Here is a 26798-nt window from a genome sequence, read left to right as displayed (position 1 = left end):
CTTTTGCAAGCCACGTGAAACTTTAGTTGAAGTTGAGCGTGAGTTCCCTGAGGCGATGCTCAGGCGTGTTCCGTCACGTGTGTCTGTGCAGCGCTGTGGAGGCTGCTGCTCTGATGAGGCTATGCTGTGTGTGAGTGTCAACACACACACCACTGTGATGCAGGTATAACGGATTTAGACAGTTTATCATCACGTGTGTTAGTTCCTACTCTTATTTGTTAGTTATTTTATTATTTTTTTCCCCAACAAAATCACAGCTGAGGCAGCTTGCCAAGAATGTGCATGGGGATGCTGTTGAAGAGATTATTGAGCTGCCGTTTGTTGAACACAGCCAGTGTCAGTGCAGGTAATGTTCAGGTTTATGATTCAACATTAGCTTTATAATTTCATAGATCTTCTGTAAATCTGTATGATTTGTATTATTTACATTTATATGTGGCCAAGTTAACTTCCCGTGGTGTTTAATAATAATAATAATTATTATTATTATTTTATTTCTTCTTAACAGGCACAGAAGCCAGCTGTGATGCTTTTTGAAGCAGCTCATCCATGCCGCAGAAATTGTAGTCTGCTTATTTAACAGTTATTTAAATGATTTCCTATTAACATTATTAATATATTAAATATAATAACAACATTACTTTTATATTTAAGATTGTGAAAAACATTGCTGTTCACTTAAGTACATTACTTTTTTATATTTTACTTTTCTCTTACGTTTTTATGCGCATTCTACATACAGTACGACATAAGAACAAACATTCCTTCAAGTCAAAGTACGCAATTTAATTATTAATTATTAAGAGATTATTTATTTATTTTTTTTTAATAACCCTAACAGGGAAGAAAAGAAGGAAATGCTACATAAGAAAGAAAACATATTCAGAATGGTGCATGGTGCCTGTTTTGATTGCTTTCTTATTAATAAATGATTTTAATTCAATCATGAGTTTGAGTAATTTAACATAAAACTTTGATGAAAAAACGATATCAGTATTTATACAACTTGGTCATTTTCACTCATGCGCGTTTTGTCTTCAACTCACTACATCAAACATACAGCGCCACCTTGTGTTGAAGATGATAAGCGAAGCTCCTTTAAGAACACGTGGCAGTGACGTCAATATTTGTGTTAAGACCCGGATATTAATCACAACCTGCACCCAGTTCAACCCTCAGAGAGGCAGAGTGGTGAGAAATAAATATTTTTATCTTTCAGCTCACATGTTGTCATCTCCCCTTTACTTCACAAATCAACGCTGCTCATTTATTCAGACGCGTGTGGCGCTTCTCATTGTTTGACGAATGAAACATTAGGATCATATGTTCAGCTACTCACTTAGCTTAGCAGCTAACTAGAGCTGAATTTGACCAAAAGAGTATGAAAATCACTGATGACATCACGCAGATGACATATTACCACATTGCTGCATTTTTTGACACTGCGTAGATGACAACAGTGGAGAAGCAGAAGTTTATATACATGCATATTCTCTTCAAAACAGCTGTTGTGTAAACTAAATTGATCTGAAGTGACAGGAAAGACATTTATAATGTTACAAAAGATGGCCATTTCAAGTATAAGCTGTTATCTTGACCTTTCTATTCATCAAAGAATCCTGAAACAAATTGTACAGTTTCTACACGAATATTAAGCTGCAGCACTACTGTTTTCAAAATTGATACATTAATAATAATAATACAATAAATAACTATGCAAATCAGCATATTATGAATATCGTAGGTACATTCCTGGTCTAGACACAATTTAAGTTGTGAGACACCGCTACATGCATCTGCATCAGAGTCCTGTTTTTACTTTATGCTGAAGATTGAAAGTAAAATTGTAAGGGAATTTTACTGTTAACACACTTTCACTTTGATTTCTCTTTCCTCTTTATAAGGTGATGAGTTCATGAACGCACGGCGGCGTCACGTTCCTAGAAGCAGCCAGGACGGGGTGTACACTGGGCCGTCTCAGACCCAGTCCCAGCTGGAAACCCCCCTGGCTGTCCCAGCACCCATCGCCCCTGTCGTAGGCACGCTCAGCATGTCCTGCCGAGACCGTACCAGCGAGTTTCAGTCTGTGTGCAAGTCCTTGCAGGGGAGACAGGTGCCATAACTATTGATGCATATTGTCCAGTAACCTGCGAGTGGCTAATAGGTTTAATAATATAGTCTACTTAGTGGAGTTTGTGTTCATAATGGTGGCATGAGTTGAAAAATACCGAAGAATTGTTGAAGTTTTTCTCTTGTTCTTTTCCAGAATGGAGCACAACCTGCCAGAGCTGTCAACAGTGCAGTCAGACAGCGGAGTGACTTCACACTCTTGGCTAAGTGAGTTAAACTCTCAATCGCTCATATAAAGTTCAAGGGGGAAAGAATGTGATTTACCTGGATTTCAGAAAATTCTGATCTGATCTTCAAATAAGTAACACCAATACACATGCATATTCTGCTTAAATCAATAGCACACACCTAGTGATATGTGAATATAATGTTTGTTTTTTTACACACTGTGTACATATTCCCAGTGCATGGTGGAATTAATATGTGAATGCTTGTTTTTGATAATGATTGGATCACTAACATCAGTGAACCCAGTGTTTATTGCGGTTCAGACCCCGATGAACCAAAGGAATTTTACACCGTTCCTCTAAATGTAACTGTATAAGTTCTACAATGTCCTTGGAGTGTTTGGTTTGGTTGCTCATGTATAGTCTCTCAGTTTGGTTGAAGGTGGCTTTCCAGCTTCATTGCAAGTCAGCAGTTCTTTATCTTAGGTGCTGTGAGATCTCTTTTGTTCCAGGCATGGTTCACATCAGGCATTGCTTTTTGTGAATGCCTATAATAAGAAAAGTGAACCTGTTTTCTTTAGAAATGTATTTATTTATTTTTTTGTTATTGATGCTTTTTAACAAGAGAGAGGTAAAAACAATAAATCAGCATTTGGTTTGATATGTTAACAGACTTATCAAGATGAAATAAATTAATTATTATATAATTTCCTTCTCTCAGAGTGTGTTACAAAATATGTATGCACGCACAAAAAAAAAGAAAACAAATGATGAGAAATGCATAATAAAAATAATAATGAATACATATATTTGCACAGCAAGAATTTAAACAATACCGAGAAAGTTTATTCACTCAAGAAACGTCATAATGTGTAATTAAGTAGCAAGTAACAACATTTTAATTACACTCTAAATACAGGTCTAAACCATTTCTTAAATAAAATGATAAATTACAGATCATGGTAACACTTTATTATAATGTTCAGTTGTAAATAATTTATAAGTGATTCATTAATGATGAACTAATAATTTGTGCATGTTTAGTTAATTAATTTACAAGTCATTTACAAGAATCATTTACAAAACATGACTATGCGTTCATAAATGATCAATAAGTAATGTTAATATTTTTATCTATGTTTTGTAGATTAAGTTATTAATCATTTACAAGTGATTAGATAATGATGAACTAATCATTAACAACAAAACATGACTGTTCACAAATAATTAATATACTAATGATTTACAAATTTGTCATAAGTTATCTTAAAAAAATAGCTTCATGAAATAATCAAACAATCCTTAGTAAATTGTTAATATTTACTAGTTAAGTTACTAGTTAATATATTATTTATCACTTATAAATCTTCGAAATGTCAACATTGTACTATTGTCTCAATAAACATTTGTTAATCATGAACAAATGATGATTAAACCATTAATAAATGATCGGTATATAATTTATGTAGTTTTTGTTAAAGTTGTAAGATGGTCTGTTAAAAAGCACAAAAATGCAATTATGCTAAAACTATATTTTTAAAGAATAATAAATGATTTGCTGTCAAGTGAATAAATGTGTAAATGGCTTCCAGTCAGGGGAATCCAGTGAGTTGTGTTAAACCCTTTCTCTCATCTGCACAGACTGATCTGTGTGGAGTGTGTCTAGAGATAATGTGAACCGGTTTTACCTTCCACTCAAGTGTACAGCGTTAAAATACTCCATGTGTGTCAGAGAAAACATCTGTCTACTCTACACCCTCACCAGTGAGCCTTTACATTGCAGTACACACTACAAAATATTCAAAACCTGTCGTCTAAATGCATGAATAAATCATTTACAACACTTTCTGCATCCCCTAATCTTAAGTGTAAACTACTCATCACTTGTAAATGTATTACAAACCTTCCGGTTACAGGTTCTGTGTGTGTATGCTTTACACTGTGTGGGATCTAGTGATAATGTGAACCGGTTTTACCCTCCACTGAAGACCACATCAGGTGCACAGCGTTAAAATACTCCATGCGTGTCAGAGAAGACATAGGCCTATGTCTACACCCTCACCAGTCAGCCTTTACATTGCAGTACACACTACAAAGTATTCAAAACCTGTTGTGTAAATGCATGAATAAAATAATTTACAAAGCTTTCTGCATCCCCTAAACTAAAGTGTAAATCATACACACACACACACACACACACACACAGACAGAACCTGTAACCGGAAGGTTTGAGTAGTTTACACTTAAGATTTATTCACTTGACAGCAAATAATTTATTATTCTTTAAAAATATAGTTTTAGCATAATTGCATTTTTGTGCTTTTTAACGGACCATCTTACAACTTTAACGAAACATATACCGATCATTTATTAATGGTTTCATCATCATTTGTTCATGATTATCAAATGTTTGAGACAATAGTACAATGTTGACATTTTAATGAATAAGTGATTAATAATATATTAACTAGTAACTTAACTATTTACTAAAGATCTGCTTGATATTTCATGATATGCTTTTTATAAAGATAAATTGACAGATGTGTAAATCATTAGCATATTACTTAATAATCATTTGTGAACATATAGTCATGTTTTGTAAATGATTAGTTCATCATTATCTAATCACTTGTAAATGATTTATAACTTGCTCTACAAAACTAAGATAAAAATATTAACCTATCACTTATTGATCATTTATGAACGCATAGTCATATTTTGTAAAATATTAGTTAATCATTAACTAATCACTTATCAATGACTTACAACTGAATGTTATTATAAAGTGTTGCCGTTAGTGGTATCACACTGACATTTTTACTTTATTAAAGCATTTCCTAAGTGTATGACTTTTTATCAGTATATTAATAGGTCTGAACAAAAATAAACAAATGAGCATCATGTGATTGACCCAAATGTCAAACTCAAGCTTTTGAAGCTTCACATACTTCAGTCTATTGTTTGTTTATTGTTGAAGATCAGATCAAATTTTATGACCAATTTCCTGTAAAATCCAGAGGGTTTACAGACTTTTTCCTGCAACTGTGTTTAGTATCGGCACCGAGATGCTGCATTTGACCTATAATGTATTCAGCTTTAATGGTCTGTGTTATTTCATCGACTTGGCCTTATGACAGATATTGACCGCATCTTATTAACAGGCGAATTGGAGGAGACCTCAGCAACACTTTTGCCAAGTTGGAGAAGCTCACAATCCGTAAGTATCTCGTCTCCCTCCCCATCATCCCACACATGTACCATTATGGACTGTTTTGACATGAAACTCAAGTCTGTTTTCACCTGCAGTTGCCAAAAGAAAGTCCCTTTTTGATGACAAAGCAGCTGAAATTGATGAACTCACTTACATTGTGAAACAGGTTAGTGTGTTTGTTACTTTCCCTTCACCAAAGACACATTAATCTGTCTGTCCATTTCATACAGTAATTTGTCTGTGTTCACTCAGGACATTAACAGTCTAAATAAGCAGATAGCTGGCCTGCAGGATCTCGTTCGATCACGGAGTGGACAGAATGGAAGACATCTTCAGACGCATTCCAACACCATCGTAGTCTCATTACAGGTATTAACTTCTGGCCTTAGTGCTCAATAACAAAGTAAATATGTCTAGTGGGCTTCCGTTTGAAATTAAAGCCTGTTTTCTGTTTGTAGTCCAAACTGGCATCGATGTCGAGTGACTTCAAGTCAGTCCTGGAAGTCAGAACAGAGGTAATTGATTTACTTTTTATGTGTTCGATACATCATTCTACGTTTCTGATCAGGTTTTCAATGTTTGAATCATGTTTTCTCTCTGTTTAGAACCTAAAGCAGCAGAGAAGCAGGCAAGAGCAATTTTCTCAGACTCCTGCTTCATCTTCCTCTTTCCACGCCAACAGCTTCAGTAAGAGCTTCTTTACTTGTGCAAAAGCAGATGTTGTCCACATTCATATAGTTATTCTTCCCTTTTGATTCTCTTTCAACAGACAATTCAGTGCTTATGCAGGACGACTCCAAGAAGACAGATATATCTATAGATATGGACCTCAGCTCCAGTCAGCAGATGCAGTTAATTAATGAACGGGTATCGTTTGTTTATCGGTTGTTTTGTAATGTACAGCTGCAGGTAAACCGATTCAATTAATGTCATGTGCTTGTTTAGGATTCATACATTCAGAACCGCGCAGACACTATGCAGAATATAGAGACCACCATTGTGGAGCTCGGATCCATATTTCAGCAGCTGGCTCATATGGTGAAAGAACAGGAAGAGACCGTACAAAGGTGAGGAAGGATCTTCTTTGAGAGATATTTCATCCTGAGGAGGAATTCTATGTCTATTAGGTAGATTTTCTGACATTTTCACCTATATTTGTATTATTGTTACCAAAACTATTAAGCAATTTTAGATAATTGAAATAAAACTAAAATGAAATGAGTAAAATATAATTTATGAAGCTTTAACTTAAGTTCATTTTTGTTTGAGTTTAAATTACTGCAAGTAAAACTGAAATAAAAAAATTTGTTTACATAATATACGGTATCTCACAGAAGTGAGTACACCCCTCACATTTTTGTAAATATTTTATTATATCTTTTCATGTGACAACACTGAAGAAATGACACTTTGCTATAATGTATAGTAGTGAGTGTACAGCTTGTATAACAGTGTAAATTTGCGGTCCCCTTAAAATAACTCAACACACAGCCATTAATGTCTAAACCGCCAGCCACAAAAGTGAGTACACCCCTAAGTGAAAACTTACAAATTGGGCCCAAAGTGTCATTATTTTGTGTGGCCACCATTATTTTCCAGCACTGCCTTAATCCTCTTGGGCATGGAGTTCACCAGAGCTTCACAGGTTGCCACTGGATTCCTCTTCCACTGCTCCATGACGACATCACGGAGCTGGTGGATGTTACTCTTCTGTTTGAGGATGCCCCACAGATGCTCAATTGGGTTTAGGTCTGGAGACATGCTTGGCCAGTCCATCACCTTTACCCTCAGCTTCTTTAGCAAGGCAGTGGTCGTCTTGGAGGTGTGTTTGGGGTCGTTATGTTGGAATACTGCCCTGCAGCCCAGTCTCTGCTGCAGTATGTCACAGTACATGTTGGCATTCATGGTTCCCTCAATGAACTGTAGCTCCCCAGTGCTGGCAGCACTCATGCAGCCCCAGACCATGACACTCCCACCACCATGCGTGACTGTAGGCAAGACACACTTGTCTTTGTACTCCTCACCTGGTTGCCGCCACACACGCTTGACACTATCTGAACCAAATAAGTTCTTGGTCTCATCAGACCACAGGACATGGTTCCAGTTGTCACATGAAAAGATATAATAAAATATTTACAAAAATGTGGGGGGTGTACTCACTTCTGTGAGATACTGTGTATAATTATGTATATATAAATGCATACACATTCATGTATACATTTAAGGAAAATGTTATGTTTATATTTTAAATATATTTATATTATGATATGCACTCACCGGCCACTTTATTACGTACACCTTGCTAGTACCGGGTTGAACCCCTTTTGCCTTCAGAACTGCCTTAATTCTTCGTGGCATAGATTCAACAAGGTGTTGGAAACATTTCTCAGAGATTTTGGTCCATATTGACATGATAGCATCACACAGTTGCTGCAGATTTGTTTGCAGCACATCCATGATGTGAAGCTCCCGTTCCACCACATCCCAAAGGTGCTCCATTGGATTGAGATCTGGTGACTGTGGAGGCCATTTGAGTAAAATGAACTCATTGTCGTGTTCAAGAAACCAGTCTGAGATGATTTGAGCTTTGTGACATGGTGCATTATCCTGCTGGAAGTAGCCATCAGAAGATGGGTACACTGTAGTCATAAAGGGATGGACATGGTCAGCAACAATACTCAGGTAGGCTGTGGTGTTTAAACGATGCTCAATTGGTACTAAGGGGCCCAAAGTGTGCTAAGAAAATATCCCCCACACCATTACACCACCACCACCACCAGCCTGAACTGTTGAGACAAGGCAGAATGGATCTATGCTTTCATGGTGCTTGGTTTGAACTTCAGCAAGTCGTCTTCACCACATCTAGATGCCTAAATGCATTGAGTTGCTGCCATGTGATTGGCTGATTAGCAATTTGTGTTACCAAGCAATTGAACAGGTGTACCTAATGGGCAGTGAGTGTAAATTATATGAATGCTGTATGTGTGCGTGTATTTATATATGCATAATAAATATACACAATACACATATATTATGTAATCAAAAACGTTTATTTTGGATGCCATTAATCGTTTGACAGCACAAAAAAACCTTAAACTAAGAAAAATGACACAGCACATAATGGAATTACTAAAACTTAAACGCAAATTCAAATGAATTCTGAAAATATAAAAATAAAAGCTAAATTCAAAATATAAAAAAATAATCAATACTATTAATTAAATAATACTAAAATAACTCTGACTTATACCCAGAAATGTAGGTCAGATTTAAGCCCCATTCTTTATTTTTCTTATTTTGGTTTCAGTGTCTAATCAATAAACACGTGTGTTTTTTTTCCATTTACTTCCATTTGTGGTTTGGTCATCACTGTGTATGACCATAATGAAAAGCTCTCTGCCAGTGTAATCGCCTCTTTTACTGCCGCAGTAACAGTTAGCCAGCAGTTTCTTCAGTAGTAAGTGGTACCAGTGTCATAAAAATTGTTTTCTAAATTGTTTTGGCAGAATAATGATTCATGTTGTTTTGAATAGGCCAGTATCTTGACTCAAATTTAACATCTTTAGACATACACTAAGCTTTTCTCAACATTGCGAAACATTTCTTGAGCATCAAATCAGAATATTAGAATGATTTCTGAAGGATCATGTGACACTGAAGACTGGAGTTATGATGCTGAAAATTCAGCTTTACCATAAAATAATTAGGTTGCATTGTAAAATATTTTTAAAAACTAAACATTTTAATATTTTAAATTGTAACAGTATTTCACAATATTACTGTTTTTATACATGCAGCCTTGGTGAGCATAAGACTGAAAAAAATCGAACTGACCCTACACTTTTAAAGGGTAATGTTATGTATGAACAAACAATAATTATTTCCATTGAACTTCTCTCTTCCCTGACAGAATTGATGCTAATGTCGAGGACACTCAGCTGAACGTGGATCTCGCGCACACAGAGATACTCAAATATTTCCAGTCTGTGTCCAACAACCGCTGGCTGCTTATCAAGATGTTCCTAATCCTCATCATTTTTTTCATTGTCTTTGTGGTTTTCATGACCTGACGTCCACTCTTAAGAGGGGCAGATTTAAAGAATTGGGTGATTCACAGTATTTGAGGAATGAAAGGGGCCGTTGTCTCAGTCTCTTTTTGTTCTTTTTGAGCTCTCTTTTAGTGAACTTTTTCCTCAAAATGGATGGAATTGAATATTCGTAATACTCTATATAGACCAAGCATTTGTCAGTTTGTAGTCGATTTAAAACATGTTTGTCCATTTAAATTTCAATCTGATATGTTTCTGTATCTGTAGAGCCAACTCTTGAAATGATGTCCCATATTTTGGTTTTCTACATCACACAGATTACAGACATATCCTTGAGTAAAGCCAGCAATCATCTCACAGACGAAGAACCACAATTTTAACAGATTCTGGGTCACTTGATTGGTATTAATCATGTTACACACCTTCAGTCATCATGTGTTCTGAGACCTTATTATGCATTTGAAATTTTTTCTCTCTGTTGTCTAAATCTTATGCAGTGGTTTGTAGCAGAAGTTTGTAGCAGTAGACCACCAAGCCATCTTAAATGACCATTATGCTTCTACACTTTTTTGATGACTTTGGTTTTAATATGTATTCTTTCTATTTTTGATTTTGGGATCGATTACCACTTTTACAAAACTTGTGAACACAGCATGTTCAGCAGGTGAGAAATAAGTATTTGAAGCCAGTGAACTTTTACAAATTTTGGCCGTGAATCATGAAAGGTAAACACACAGGAGGTTTTTTTTTTTTTTCATTGGATGTTTTAATCATCCTTCACAAGCTTGTTTGAAATGTCTCGGTATATGGTTTCAGGGGGTCAATGAGAATACTGCAAATGGTGTTTTCTAGAGAACTGGACATTGAGATTGGGGGAACGTCCCACCCCACCATTTGTGAAATGCATTCTGTAAAATGGAAGAACTAAAAAAAAAAAAAAAAAAAGGAAATAGAAATTACTTTGTTGTAATGTCTGTTTGTGTCTTTTTACAGTAGCATATTACTTAAAATCATGAGCTTATTAATAAAGTTAATCAAAGCTATTTTTTAATAATGGACAAAAGTGGTATTTTAATTGTTTAATTTTTGCATTTGATATATATGCCACATTTGATGAAAGGGAAGTGTACAAAAGATCCATGCTGCATGAATAATAAAAAGAGCGATACACTCTTAAAAATAAAGGTTCTTTATTAGCATCTGTGGTTCTGTGAAAAACCTTTAATATCAATAGAACCTTTCCACACTCAAAAAAGGTACAAAACTGTCACTGAAGCAGTATCCTTTCAAAAGGTACTAATATGTACCATTTAAGGGTAAATAAGGTACAGCGATGTACCTTTTAGCTTTTGAACCTTTGGATACCAGCTTTTTACCTGAGAGTGCATTGCACATAAGGTTCTTCATAGTGGAAAAAGGTTCTTTAGATTATAAAAATATTCTTCACATTAAGAAAAAACTTCACTGAAAGGTCCTAAATGGTTCTTCCATGGCACCACTGCAAAATCCCCATTTGTAACCTTTATTTTTAAGAGATGTAATGACAATTAAGCTTTCTTCCATTATATTTGATGAGCAAGTAATGCTTTAAAATGACCTGTGCAAAGTTAAAAAACCAGCTGGTTGCCCAAATCATAAAGAGTTTCCTACTCCAAACATACCTTGTTCAGGTCAGTGCTCTTTCTTCCACTACACTGATACCAGGCATGCTCCTGATCCTCCTATTTCTGTGGATATTGTCTTCATCCTCGTCGTCCTCCTCAGCCTGGTCCTTAGCGTCACGGCTGTTCCACAGTGGGTTGATGACAGACATGCTCTTACTGTGGTTGGCCCGAGCCTTCAGTGCTCTCTCCCTGGCTTCCCCCTCCTCCACCTCGTCCAGGAACTTACACAGAACGGAACGAAACAGGCGAGACACCTCAGTCACCTCTGGCTCTACCTCTGTCACAACTTTCCTCAGCCTAAGCAAAATATAGAAGCAGATTATTGTTCAAAGATACAGTTCCTCTTGGCCCAAGTTTTTTTAAACATGGATTTGAGCAACATCATTGTCCATAAAAGGTACTCTGAATGTTTTGGAGTAATTTTACAACAGTTTGCCTTAACTAGCTAATGTTGGCAAGCTTTTGAGTGTCTTAAAATATACTTAGATCTTTTCATTCAAAGGATTTGACAAAAACGGTGGCCTGGTTTTAAATAGTACAATATAAAACAATAGACATATTGTTCAAAATTAAAAAAAAAATAAAAAGACCTGTTTTTATAGTCTATATGATTAGGAAATTTTGTGGCTACAAAAACTTGAAAAATGTCCTCTGCTATGAAAACCGAATTCATCATCCACTGAAATTACTTGGTTAATTTTGACTAAACGTCTAAGCCAATGTTATTTTTTTTATTATTATTAGTATTTTTCATGTCATAAGGGGAGGTTACCACAGAAACGTTTTTGAAATGAAAGTTTTTTTTTTGTTTTTTTTCTGGAAATGTTTCAATGCATGCCAAATATGATTTGATTTTTTGTGTATTTAAGTATTGTGATGCTAAGGATGGGAGATATGAGGCTGCTTAAATAATAACCACAAAACTTTTGTTTTGTGTAAGTCAGTTTCAGTGCTGGACAGATTAGTTGCGACTTGTAGTCCATACTGATTCCAAAGTACATGAATAAAATTGTAGACAGCAATGTAATTCAATTCATTACACATTTTAAGTAATATAATAATATAATTTGATTACTTTTGACCTAATTCAATTATCACAATGATTTAAATAGGAAAATCTTGTACCACATTTATATAAAAATACCATGAGAAAGAAATGATAAGCTATTACATTCATGTATCAACATATTACATGTTCATAATAACATTAAGTGTGTAAAACATTAGGGGAGAGCGGGGGAAAACTGTTTTTCCCAAAATAACCACAAGATAAAGTCAAGGGTATTTTCTCTTTCTGCCCAGCTGTCTTCCAGCAGTTTGAGCCGTTACATTTTCTCATCTTTCTGACATAGTAAACAGCTATGTCTTACAAACTGCCCCCTTGATAGTATTCCTGCACGCTTAGTTAACCTGTTACCCTGCGCCCCTATTTTTGAGCATTTTGTAAAAAACGATATAACCAAATAAAAATGTCTGTAGCTCTTGAACCCTAAGGTCTATATTTAAAAATCTGGTGTTGTTTGAAACTAGACACTTGATCCTTTGTTACTCTAGAGTCATAATAACTCAAAATTAGTATAGCAATAGAGTAAAACAAGGTAAAATATACATGAAATTGACTCGCGATATGTTTTAATGAAGCTCACTAAGGGAAAAATGGATGAGACTTTCATGCCAAAGGCCTGAAAACACCATAAAGATAAAGCTGAACATCTGACCATGTTTTGATTCAAATTTGAGGATGATACTCCCAAAAATGTAGTTTCTGTAAGCTTTTATTTAAAAAAAATCTAGGCGTCCTTTCAAAAAAGCCATTTGGAGACCCCAAATAGACACTTTGTAAACAAATGTCCAAATGAGTCAAAACTACATAATACATATATGTATATCAATTCAGAACTGCTCTGCCCACCAAAACACACAATAAAAAACTATTTCTGAACAGCATTTGTAGTGCTGACTCATTTAGTCATTTGGTTAGTCTACAAATGGCATTTTTGAAAAAAAACGCCTAAATATTTCCTGAAATAAAATATGAAATAATAAATTTTTTATAGGTAAAGACTTACAGAAAGTACATCTTTATGGTATTTCATTTCAAGAAAAGCTTTGGAAAAGTCATTTGGATATTTTATTTCAAGAAAAGTCTAGGAATCCTTTCAAAAATGCTATTTAGAGACTCCATAAGACACTGCATACTACATATGTATATCAATTCAGAACTGCTCTACCAATGAAACCACAAAAAAACACAAAACTATTTCAGAATTTGAACATAACTAAACAGTCTTTATTCTGAACAATTCCAATAATGAAAACAGTGAACCAAAACAGATTTGATCATTTTTGAACTAGTGAAAACACAAAACATGCAAAATACATTGTTTTTACAACATTTGTATTTTTTATTTATTTTATATGGTGAATATTATGAATATTACTATTTTACTAATATAGTAATAGATTACTATTACTAATATTACTAAATAATAAAAAAAAAAAAACTATTTACAGTATTTACAGTGGAGGAAGACGCTCTAGCAGCCACTAAAATGTTTTTTTTTCTGACCATCTGGATTCACCAGACCTCTGAAAAGACAGGGAAGAGTGAGAGAAAAAGAGTGAGAAAGTGTGTAAGCAAAACAAATCAAACTTGCAACACTGTTTACATTTTGTACACACACACACACACACGCGCGCACACACACACAATAACCGGGACATACCCACAAACAAACACACCCACCCACCCACACGAACAAAACTCATGTAATCCCCTCATATTATCCCTCTCCGTTGTCATTTTTAGAATCTAAAACAGCTAACATGAAACAAAAGCTGCAAATACATGATAAAGACACATAAACATTCAAGAGGAGGGTGGAGACACTTACGTGCTAATGCTATCCACGCTTCCCAGCGATCTCAGCGCGTATTCGGCTACTAAATTAGCCATTTTTCTCCCCACGTCCTCCAAAACACCACCAAACGCCACAGAAACACTTCTCAAGTCGAAGATCCACGATGGAGAGATTCAGATGTGAGCTTTGGACAACATCTGTTCGCTGATAGCCAGTCTGTGTAGCGCCGCGACGCCATTATGTGTACGCTTCATGCGTAACCCGAGAGCGCACGAAAACACACGGACAATACGCCGAGCTATTCTCTAAACAATCTTACGTAAACTATTCAAACTGTCAATCACTTTAAACGTCCTTGTGGTTGGCTAACACTTCCATCCATCAAAACTGTGCTGGCGAGGCATTGGCTGGGTTCAAACACCCCTATTGTGATGTGTCCGGATTGACACCTCGCTGACCCATTCACGGACGCGCTTACTGTCCCGGGTTATAACAGCTCCTGCGATTGAAGGAGAGAGACGAGGGAGGGCTATTCTTACTCGGAAGAGACGATTCTGCTGGAAATAGATGGCGTTTCAAAGCTGGAATACGAATTATAATCGATATTTATTGGAAAATGGACGCTATCGATAACTATAACTCGAATCGCTTATGTAAACAAAGGAGGATCTATCGTGTTTTCCCCTATTTTTTCGTTGTTTTGGATTAAAAAGTGGATGCATTTTGAAGAGTGGACCCTTCTCTTGAAATGTATGCTGGTGTGTCTTGGAATAGTCTGAGCTGACCAGCGCTATTGGCGATCAAACGTGAGTACTGCGGTTCGCTTTGTTCATTTTAAATGGCCGGTCTTTCAGCATTTCTGTTAACCCTTTCCTCTCTGGTGTATTGATTTCAAAAACAAGCTCACATCGTTAATCTTGAGTGTTTTAGCTTTCAAATGATATATAGTTAATGATAATTGATTGAATATTGTTCTAAAACAAAGGTAATAAAAAGTCCGACCACGCCCGACCACGCCCTTCCGGCCCGCCCGCGGGCCGATGCGGGTTAACAGGTTAAAGATGTTTTTGACACTGTTGGACCAAGCGTTGTATCCTTGGTTAATACATCTCTCAGCTCAGGGTGTGTACCAGCTGTTTTTAAACATGCCATATTGCAACCACTTCTAAAAAAATAATAATTTGGATTCTTAAATTTAGTCTAATTTTAGACCTATATCTAAATTCCCCTTTTTATCAAAAATCTTGGAGAGAGTTGTTTTAATGAACTTTAATCAACATTTCTAGACGAATTTAGTATTTTTGAAAAATTTCAGTCTGAGTTTAAGCCCCGTCACAGTACAGAAACTGCTCTTTTAAGAGTTTCTAATGATCTTCTTTTAGCTGCGGACTCTGGTAACTCTGTTGTTTTAGTCCTATTGGATTTGACTGTGGCCTTTGATACGGTCAGTCACTCGATTCTCTTGTCTAGACTTGAACAGTGTGTCAGTATAAAGTATAAATTCCATTGTTATGCGGATGATGTACAAATTTATTTGCCTGTGAAACCAAATGATAAAGCTTAATTTCTGTCATTACTTAATTGCCTGAGAGATTTTAAAACATGGCTAGATCAGAACTTTCTTTGTCTTAATGAAAATAAGACTGAGATTGTTGTGTTTGGTCGTCCTGGGGATCTAAGTGCTTGTGTAGATGCACTTGTTAATTTAGGATTGTATGTTCGTCCATTTACCAGGAATCTCGGTGTGATTTTCGACAGTGCTTTTAAATTTGAAAAACAGATTAGTTCTGTTTTAAAAGCTGAGACTGTTGACTAAAGTCAAGCCCTAACTGCCGTGTAAGGAGTTTGAAAGTGTAATTCATGCTTTTATAATGTCAAGACTGGACTACTGTAACTCTATATATGTTGGTTTTGATCAGTCATCTCTTTAACGCTTACAGTTAGTCCAGAATGCAGCAGCTCGGCTCCTAACTGGGACAAAAATGTATTAGCACATTACCCCAGTCTTAGCTTTACTACACTGGCTTCCTGTCCACTTCAGAATCGAGTTCAAGATTTTATTGTTTGTTTTTAAGATTTTAAATGGGTTGGCGCCTGCCTATTTATCAGAGGTTTTACATGTACACACTCCTGTTAAAGCACTGAGGTCATCCAATCAGGTACTCTTGGATGTTCCGAGAGCCAGATTAAAAAATAAAGGTGACCGAGCTTTTTCAGTGGTGGCACCTAATTTGTGGAACAGTTTACCAGAGTGTTGGAATTGTTAGTCATTTTTAGAATTTTTAAGTCATTTCTTAAGACACACTTGTATTCCTTGGCTTTTATTTTGAGTTGAGTTGAGACATTGTGATGTTCTTACTGTTTTCATTTTGTTTGTGTGTGAGCTTTTCCGGACATTGTGAAGCACTTTGGTCAACCATGGTTGTTTTTTAAATGTACTATATAAATAAAATTGAACAGAACTAAACTGAAGATACATTTTTATTGTAACTATGGACTACGTTGGCAAGAGTAATGTAGAAGTTTTCACGATGAAGCTTACACTGGAGAGAAAACGGATTTCACAGTAAATTATCTAATTTTCAGCAGTAAGAAAAAAAGTGTTTTAAAGCTTGTTGTTTTGTCAAACATCACAGTTATGATATGAGAACAGTAGGGCCTGTAGATAGGGAGATTTAATAAAAATATAATTCTATTTTCAGAATGACATTTTTTGTCTCAATAGTCATTGTAAAACGCCTCCAGGGGCAATGAGCAGTTACTGTAATTTCTGTTCTAAACATCAATCCTTAGTTTTTCCATCAAATGCATTCTACCTAGTTGGTTGAAAAAAAAAATACTTGGACTTTATTTTTAAAAATTACCTCAAGTTAGCATCAGGTAGCTAGTTAGCTAGCCAGTTAGCATCATCTTATTTATTTATTTATTTCAAATAGGCTTTTATATTTTTGTAATCCATTATTGATTCTTTTATTTTTAACTAAAACTGCATGTATACTCTGATTTTGCTGTAAATGTTTAAAGCAAATTGCTTTGTTTGACTGGGGGGCATTTTACCCATGGGGGCGTTTTGCCCCATAGGTGGTACAAATGTAATTGTTGTTAAAAATCTAATAACATGAAAACTCTGGACATTTTTCATACTTGGTTTATAATTTATGTCAGTGTCACTTAAACTATGACAACTTTTCTGAACATATTAAACTTTGTTTTACAGAAAAAATGTACACACTCCTTAAGGGGGGCATTTGCCCCCACTCTACCCTACAGTAAGGGTTTCCCAAAGTGGGGTTTCATGAATAAACAGCATGGGTGTATGCTAATAATTAAATAATAAAATGTAAAACCTAAATAAATGAGTGTAAAATAACAATCCAAATAAAACACTTGAAAAAAGATGAAATATTTTATTTGCTTACCTGCATGTCAACATCAACCAAAGTCAGAGAACCATGAACGTTACCTTAAATTTCTTAAAGATCTCTAAATTTCTTAAAGTACTTCAAGTAAATATATCAGTTATATTGATATATTTCCTTTTACATTTAAAAGGAAACTTTAAAAGGTGAAAAGAAAAAAAGAGTTAGAGAGAATCAATAAATTATGAATATATTGCTATTGCGTGAATAATAGGCTATGTTATCATGTAGGCTATTTTTAAATGTACTTCATTTTTTTAAATCTGATTACGTAATTCAGATTACATACAGCCTAATCGGTTACTATCATATAGCCTATTAAATAATAATAATAATAATAATAATTTACCGAAAGAAATTTCTTTAAAAAATCGACAGCACTTAAAGTAATCGATCATTCACAAACTGAATGCATGTTGCTGTCTGAGGTATTGTTCACTAAAGTCTAACCTACTATTGATGTAGGCCTACCTGAGGATGAGGGGACCGCATTGGGAGAGAGAGACCTTGGCACACAGATCTTGAAGCTCCACCATCTCCCCAGCTGGAATCTCATAGGAGGACTTTTGTGGAGGTGCAGCCAGCCAGCTGTAATCCACAGAGGAGCTGCGCCTGCGGTTCTCCGTCGTCCTCTCCTGGCGGAGGCGCTCAGTGCGCTTCAACAAAGAGCCCAGCTCCAGCATCAGCATGTTAGTCACCAGTTCCTCCGGCGAGCGCTGACCAGGAACCTGGGGTTCCTTGGAGAACACTGATGACCAGAGGAACATCTGAAATGTTAAAGTGTAACTTATAAGTGAACAATAAACCAAATATACAGCAATTGTTTGTGCACCAACGACCGTTCTTGACAGAAAAGGCCTAGCCAACTCTAGTCCCAAAATATGTCATGAATAATAAAAGCCACATAAAAGACATTCTCCAAATATGGTTCAAGAGTTATGGCTCTTACCTTCTCCTAGATGAGCAGAGGGTTGGTTATATTCTCCTTTCCATCAACTTAGTCTGAAATATTTACACAGGAGCGCACATGTCTTTACCACATGGTTCCTCTCAACACCAGATAAAGGGCTAAAGATAATCCCTTATGATTATAATCTACAGTAAAGCCACATTTCAGTGGTTCATCACTGGCAAAGGAAAAAACAACTAAGTAAGCTATCCTTCCAAACATACAAACCAATTTGAACGCAAACCGCGCTGGTGGATGTCTATCTTAGTCATTCCGATGAAATACTCTGTATTAATAGGATTATTCCTTTTACGGGTTGCACAACACAGAATTAGATCCCAATCCTGTCTTAATAAACACTGCTAAGGCCCCCTGCTGTCCTTTTGTAGGCGAACAAAATGATATTAAATCAGATTAGTAACAGAGAAATACAAAAGCTTTGCAGTTCTCATGTTTCAGACATGTCTGAAACCTTATTTATCCCATTTCCCTCTTGCGGAAGAAGCTGAAGCCGTAGAGTATGACATAATACTAATATTTGTCAGAACTTGACTTTCAAACAGAAGAAGCTGGAGATCAAAGTTAAATTTGATTTAATTTCTTGTCTTGTTATGATCCTAATACCACTGGACTTCTCACTTTTATTCTTTGGCCTCCTGTCTCACTCTTGGTAAAAGCCCTGGGAAATTGCTAGGATTAGATTAATGTGTAATGTAAGAGTTCTTAAGTACTGGTGTTGAGGGAAGAGCTGCCACTCGTATGTGTCTCTCAGGCTATAGGAATGAGGAAAAAGCCAACTCAGCTCCAATTTTTCCAATGATTTTGAACTTCCTGTCATATCTGGACGAGTCCAGGAATGTGGTTTTAATGGATAAGAAATGGAGGCCTTTTAAATTATTCATTTTGTACATTTGTTTATTCAAAATGTGCATACAGCAGTGGTTTTGTTTGCTTGATTGCTCAAAAATCATTTTAAAAACCACAATGAAAATACTTTTTTATTATTAAAAAGCTTTTCTTAATGGGACACAGGATTCAGTCCACATTCTCATCCACTTCCATCTCTGCAAATTCAGTTCCTGCTAAAATACCCTTCCATTAGATTTCAATCAATTTTGACGTTTTAAACCAGTGATTCCTCTCTCATCCATTCTTCAAACCTTCTGTTAGGCATTATCACATTGCTTTCTACAGTTACAGTACGTCTCTGTCATATTTTATCTTTAAATGTTTCAGTGTGGATTTTAATGTGAAAATGATATCAAAGCACATTACTGAGGAAAAAGGAAACTGATACTGGTTACTTCAACCCAAAGAAAAAGAAGTAAGTAGCATTTTAAAGCATGGATTTCCCCGTAGTTGACAGGAAGGAAATGCATGTTTAGGAATTAATCTGTCTTGAAATGAGGAACAGATCTCAATTGGGAGGGAAATGATTTCTCTAAACATTTATTTAAACAGATAGAAATGTTTTTTTTGTTTTTTTTTGCATGACATGAACATTTCCTCTGTTAATGTGTTTTAGAAATTAAGACGTAATTAAATTAAATTAAGAAACTCTGGATTTGGATTTGAATGTATGATTTATTATTATTATTTATTATTCAAACCACTTGTCCAACATAGGGTCACAGGGATGGCGGAGTCTATTTCAGTTCTATAATAATAATAATGCATTCTGCATTGCAATGTGATTCTTTAGTATAACTCAGCACTTATAAATTGTTACTAAAACAATGTTTTTCATTATTTATATGTACGCTGCTTTAGATAAATGTGTCTGCTTATTGATGTTTCTTGTAACTAATTTAAAGTGACCTTATCATATTAGAAATAAGGAATTATCAAAAATAAACAGACACTCCCACATATACTAAACAATATACAAATATTTATTCAATTGTTAATTTATTTACAATCCTTTTAACTTTTTCCACATAACCTTATTATTGTCTCTATCAGACTTATAACAAACAAACACCCCTCCCTTCCTGATCAGTTTTTATATTTATCCCCAGCATGTTGCCGCCATAAATCTCCCATGCATCTGCTCAGGAAGCGGGTCTGATCTATCCCGGCTTGCCTTTGAGCAATAAAAGTCCTCCACTGCTTGTGGAGCCCAGCCAAGAATTTGAGGAGGTGATCCAGAACCTCTCACACACATTACACAGAGGGATCAAAGTGGGTATAAAAGTCTATTTAGAGAGTGCAAAATGAATCAAAGTCCCGCTGCAGATGTGTCAGATGGCATATGAGGTCTATATGCATGTTGTTTGAGAAACAGAAGTAAGATGTGACGACTGGTCTAGTGGTGCACGTTTGTTGTTATCTACACTATTCATGTGTGTTTGGCAAAAATCATTCTCCACTGAGACAGAGAGGCCTTTATGGTCTTTGCTGAAGCAGCTGAGTCCAAGTCTTGTTAAAATGAGTAAAAGCCAAGTGTATTTCATCTTCAGCACATCAAACTTCGTGCTGACAAAGAGATGACTACACTGCTTTATCCTGGGATGCAGGAATTATTAAATCACAGGGGAAAAACATTCATATTTCTTTTTATTTCAAAACAAGAATACAATCATCTTAATCTTTCATTTATTTATATATGAATTTTTCCCAAAATGACTTGTCGGTGTCGAGTTTCTCAGTAGGAAACGCTCTAGCGTGGATGGATGGACTTTTGCTAATTTCTACTAATTGCGTAAAGTTTTTTTTATTGGGTGGGGGGGGGGGGGGGTATTTTATTTTTAAATGGTTAGTTAAAGGAGCTGCTTGTTGATTGTCAGTTCAGGACGTCAAACAATTTGCATGTATATATAAAACAATTGTATTTTTGGACTTTTACATGTCCTGAGCATGTGCATACCAAAGTTCAGGTGCAGGTTATTATAGTTAACTACAACCATTAAAAAAAAAAGGTTACTTGAAATACAATAAACAATTTCCTTAACTGGAATAAAATAAAATATAAAAACCTAAACTTTTTTATTTCAGATTATTTTACTTCATTTTCTTTTAGTTTAATTTGATGTTCTAAAATAGCTAAAACCAAACCTGAAATAAAAATAAATGTAAAAAAAAGCTATATAGACTTAACTTAAAATAATAATAATAAAAAGGACAAAACACACAAAAAAACGAATAAAACAAATATTAAAATGAAAACAGAAAACACACAAATAAAAGTTAGTTAAAATATTAATGAAAACTATAATAGTATTGTAATAATGCTAAAACATCACTGCTCAGATGTAGGTCAAAGTAAATGTTATATGAGCTGTATGGATTTGTTTTGTTTGTTTATTATTGTAACCTTAAAGGCAAAAGGCCATGTCTAGATTTAGTCCAAATTGGATTTGTACCTCCAATGCTTAATAAAAAATAAATAAATAAACTAACTTGCTTCATATGACACCAAACTGTTTCATATTAATGTACCTTGAGTTCTCATATAATTGGAGTAGTTACAAGCATCTGTCCACTACAGAGGAACTTGGCGCACCGTCAATTTCAGCAGCCGTTTTCAATTTATGCCTTCATGAAAACATAAATAGGACTTTTATGTAGAGATATGAGTAAAGAGCAAAGGTAATCATGCCTGGTGTTTTGGATGCAACATCACACCCTGAATAATTTAAATGGCTTTTAAATAACTGTCAACGTTAGTCGACATAAACATCAGAGGTTCAATACAACCACCATTTTCATCTGCATTTGACCAAATCTTCTTGCAAATACAAAACAATTCAATAAAACAGCTCAGGTGAACATGCAAACTGTCCCTCAGTGGCTTGTGTGAAAACCTCTCTGTCAACAAATAGACAGTTAACCTGCATATGCAGCCATTTAATTACGTCTCTGCCTGTTGAGTGTGTTCCAAATGAGTGCTAATGTTACACTTCGCTCATTACGCTATTTCAGTGCCCACAGGGGGATACTCTTTCCCATACTTGTTAACACAGTCTCTGGCTGCTGATGTCACCCTGTATGTCAAGCTTTTTGGTGTGAAGAGGGTGTTTTGGGCATGAGCCAGGAACAGGAACGCAGAGATCTCTAGCACTAGCAATGGTGTTGCTTCCTTTCTGCAGCAGCCACATTAGTAGTCTTGTGAAAACATCATCATGAATAATACAGACTTATTGATCGATTCCCTATCTGGTTATGTAATGGCCTTTTTGGTGATGGCTGTAGTATATTAAAGTTACACCACACTAGTGTTTTCCCCTCTGGCTTTGAGCTCTCGTTTTTATCTCAGAGACAAAACCCTCATTGTTTTTGACAAGAATAATAATTTTTCCAAACAAATTCAATTAAAGGTGGTGATATACACACAATGATTCGTGGTCATGTGGGACTGTTATGAGAAGAGTAACCACATCCCCGGCAGGTCTGTGCTGTGAGCAGCTTGAGCATGTGGCTGCTGGCATACAGTTCAGAGAGCCATGCAACGTCTGCAATGTTACAGCTGCACTTCCCAATAAGTTCTGCACATTAGCGTGAATCACATCTGATACTGACACAAGCATATGGGAAACATGAGATGGAAGGAGAGAAAATGCAAGGGAAGGGAGACTGAAAAGATGGTTTTGTGTATTTCATTGCACTTCCTACTCAGTGAGAGAGAGCGAGAGAGAGAATGTGAGAGACAGTAAAGGGGAGGTAATGAAATATATTGAGCAATATAATGTGTGGAGTGACCAGCAAAGCGTGCTGCGATTATACCCTGCCTGTACTCACTAGCAGATTGTTTTCATCTTTGTTTTTCAAACAGCATTCATTAGTGAATGTTAATTCATTAATAGATATTATAATAACATATTTCATCAAGCTGGATAAATTCAAATAGATTTTAGAATTGTATAAATTAAAATGAATTATAGTATAGAACATGAATATAAATAAATATTGAAACAAATAAATTGTAATAATTTAATACTATATATATATATATATATACACACACACACGCATATACTGTAGATATAGGCTATAGAAATGAAAGTTGTATAAATTAACATTTGTCTGAACAAACACAAAATTAAGGAGTATAATAATTTATGTAAAATATAACACATTTATTTGTGTGTGTGTGTGTGTGTATGTATATATATATGTGTGTGTGTGTGTGTGTGTGTGTGTGTGTGTGTATACAGTATATACACCCACACACACACATGCATATACATAAATATGAAAGTTGTATATGATAGCGTTGCGGCTAACTCACCTTCACCAGGGTGTCCAGGATTGTCTGCTTCACTTGTATGGAGAGCTCCTTTGACCTCATGATGTGGGTTCACAGCATCAGCTTCCAAATGCAAATGGCACACTTAGAACCAACTCCAGACCTTTTACCTGCGTAATTCATTTAGAAATAACGAAGGACATCTGTCCATGAAATGGCTTTTGAGTCAACTCTCCAATTACTCATGGTCCCTTGAAAAAAAAAAAAGGGGGGGGGGGGGGGTACATATTAAACAGATGTAATTCCTTACCTTTTCTTCCAATTTTGATGAGAATACCCTCAAATGAAAGATTAACTTGAATATGTTTTGGTCAGCAGCTAAAATAATAAAAATTGTGCCTGTGTTGAAATATTTATGGGCCTAACTGTATGTGTATATAATTTAGATTTTTTTTAACGCACAAATTACCCCACCCACACCCACACGCCAGTGGCATTTCCGAGAGGAACATGAACTTTCCTCCTGAACGGAATTATCCCATTAAACTGGAATAAACTGAGCCGGGAAAGGAATGAGCCGAAAGACCAATTATCCGATCAAGCTCAGAATCTCTGCATCAACCCCACCCTTTCTCTTTTTTTCTCCTCTCTCTCTTTCACCATCCTTTACTGTAGTAGCCCTTCCCTGCTCCGCTGATCCCACCCTCTCCCATATACACACACAAACACACTCACAAAGCCCACAAACATGCTCCCAGTCTCGCATACACTCACTCTTTCAGCTCTTCCTCCGTCTGATTGAGTACCTTTTCATTCTTGGGCACTCAGCAACAGTCTCTGACTGTCACACACACACACACACACACACACACACACTCACTCACACACCCTCTGGAAGGAATCCTGCAGTTTGCGGCTGCAGTGCTCTGGATATGCCGGACCGTCTGCTCTGAGGTGGGAGATGGGCTTGAGAGCTTGTGTGTAAGAATCTGTTCCTGATTCATTCTGTAATTTTAGTGCTAATGTGAGCAAATGTTGGTCCTGCATGGAAGTTTATTACATCATGTGATGTCTGTTTGGAAGTTTCGTACCAAGTGATTTACTAATGCTGTATTTTGGATATATTTTGAGTTACTGTGCATGGAAATTCAGATTTTACGTTATAAGTTTAGTGTGCTGAGTCAAATCAAATAAGCATTTTTGCATGCTTATACCTACAAGTAAAAGAAGGTGTGAATACTTGTTATAAATTTGTTATAAACAGTATAAATGCACTGGAAGTCGGACATTCACGCCGTGAAATATTATACTCGCATGGGCCAATGTGTATTTTGGGGAGATTGTCTTTAGCTTGATTAATTAGTAGATCTAATTGCCTGAATGTCTTTGTATTTGCTGGTTCACCAAACCACTTTTTATAGTGAGCTTGCAGCTATGCAGTCAGCAGATCCTCCAGCCCTCCGAATCAAACTCTAAACCCAATAACTGCCACAGACATTTCAGTCTCCTGGCATCTGAAGCGTCTCAGATCTCACACGCACATGAGGAGTTAGTCACACACTCGTAAATACACAAATACTGTCCTCAATATAACTCATACCAGATATCATTACAAATATCTCTTCATACTATAAAATAAAAATATAAGAACTGCTAAATAATTTGGTCGCACAACATGTGACGTTGTCACAAGGAATAAATGAAATGTGCTTTCTCTAGCAGTGGTTTTGTATGTTAGTTTTCAAAACCATCATAAATGACAATATTTTTTGTAAATTCTGTCCTCCAAATTAAAATTGATATCTCAATATCACCAAATTTTAATGAACTGAACATTTCATTTATATGTTCATAGGTCCCAGGTCAGAGAAGGCTGTCACAAGGGTTTTTAAATGTTATAAATGCACACAATTTGCTAATTATGAACTATTCGTATTTATTATCTAATATATATATATATATATATATATATATATATATATATATATATTTTTTTTTTAATAATTATTATTTGATAATTTTATGAACATTAGTGTGATTATATGTAAGTAAAAATAATTAAAACATCAAAAACAATTATAAAACAGAGTTTGTGTGTGTGTGTGTATATATATATATATATATATATATATATATATATATATATATACACACCCACACACACACACACACACACAGTATTACAACAATATGTAGACTATACTGGTCTAAGTTCTTACACAGTTCTCCGTGCCCAATAAAAACCTGGTCAACCTCAACTCTTTGTAATAATCAATAACTGCTCAGCTGTAATTCTTATTAATGATACCTTTCCTTCACATAATTTATTCACATCTGACACGGCCTTTGCTGACTCTAAAGTGCTTCTTACTCTCACTTTCTGTAATTTGATTCGCATAGAGTTGAGCTCATCTTCTGTATTGACAAGAATCAAATTCAGAGTCATTCTGAGAGCGAATAATTGTGTCCTCATTTCCCAAATTCACCTCTATGTCCTGTTTATTAGGTTTTGTTTGCCTAACAGTTGGTAAAAGTCTGATGTTGCTACTCAGTAAATAACAGAAGACAGATGAGTTTTGTTTCACAATGTGACTGTGAAGGTGCAACCTTCGTGACATGACGGGGGCCACCTGGCCCTCAGTGTGATTCCTGTCAGTAGAACTGTCCACCGAATGCCAAAAATACATTTGTTTAAACTTAGGAAAGCATTCAGAGCAGTTTCACATTGGGTACCAGGGCTTTATGTGTTTTATGTCTTGACAGTGTGTCGTCAAAGTCCTTTAAATCATCAAAAGGACTTACAATAGACTTCTATAATTCATGTGTGGTTTATAAAATATTAAACACAACATTAGTATGCTAAAAACAACAACATGTACACTGCATTTTGGGTCAGGTATTATTATTTTTTAATAAATTAATACTTTTATTCAGCAAGGATCAATTAAACTGATCAAAAATGACATTTATAATGTTACAAAAGATTACTGATTTAAATAAATGCTGTTCTTTTGAACTTTCTAGTTGTCAAAAATAAACCGGTATTGGACAAAGGAATGTGAACACCCATTATTATAGAGGTTAATATCATATGATAGGGTATAGTGAAAAAAAACCTTGTGATTGTCTTTTATATATTTTCATTTTCTATACTCTCTAGTTT

The 26798-nt window shown here is 35.5% G+C and overlaps 2 protein-coding genes across 2 annotated transcripts; one reads left to right on the top strand and one right to left on the bottom strand.

Annotated features, from left to right (window-relative positions):
• Positions 1-1129: 1129 nt before the first annotated feature.
• Positions 1130-10756, top strand: LOC306856076 (syntaxin-5-like). Its single transcript, XM_079395082.1, has 11 exons — positions 1130-1191; positions 1905-2113; positions 2267-2337; positions 5459-5514; positions 5604-5674; positions 5761-5877; positions 5967-6023; positions 6114-6195; positions 6278-6375; positions 6454-6575; positions 9419-10756. The coding sequence occupies exons 2-11, from the start codon at positions 1916-1918 to the stop codon at positions 9576-9578; spliced, it is 1032 nt and encodes a 343-aa protein (XP_079251208.1). The 5' UTR covers positions 1130-1191; positions 1905-1915; the 3' UTR covers positions 9579-10756.
• LOC306856079 (protein RD3) lies at positions 10313-18775 on the bottom strand. The gene is made up of 3 exons (XM_079395087.1): positions 18451-18775; positions 17973-18268; positions 10313-11518 (listed from the first exon to the last, which is right to left on the bottom strand). The coding sequence occupies exons 2-3, from the start codon at positions 18266-18268 to the stop codon at positions 11224-11226; spliced, it is 591 nt and encodes a 196-aa protein (XP_079251213.1). The 5' UTR covers positions 18451-18775; the 3' UTR covers positions 10313-11223.
• Positions 18776-26798: the final 8023 nt, after the last annotated feature.

This window comes from Barbus barbus (assembly GCF_936440315.1).
Source record: "Barbus barbus genome assembly, chromosome: 36".
Classification (NCBI taxonomy): domain Eukaryota; kingdom Metazoa; phylum Chordata; class Actinopteri; order Cypriniformes; family Cyprinidae; genus Barbus; species Barbus barbus.
Note: the sequence above shows the minus strand (reverse complement) of the source record. Positions and strands in the feature narration are given on the sequence as shown.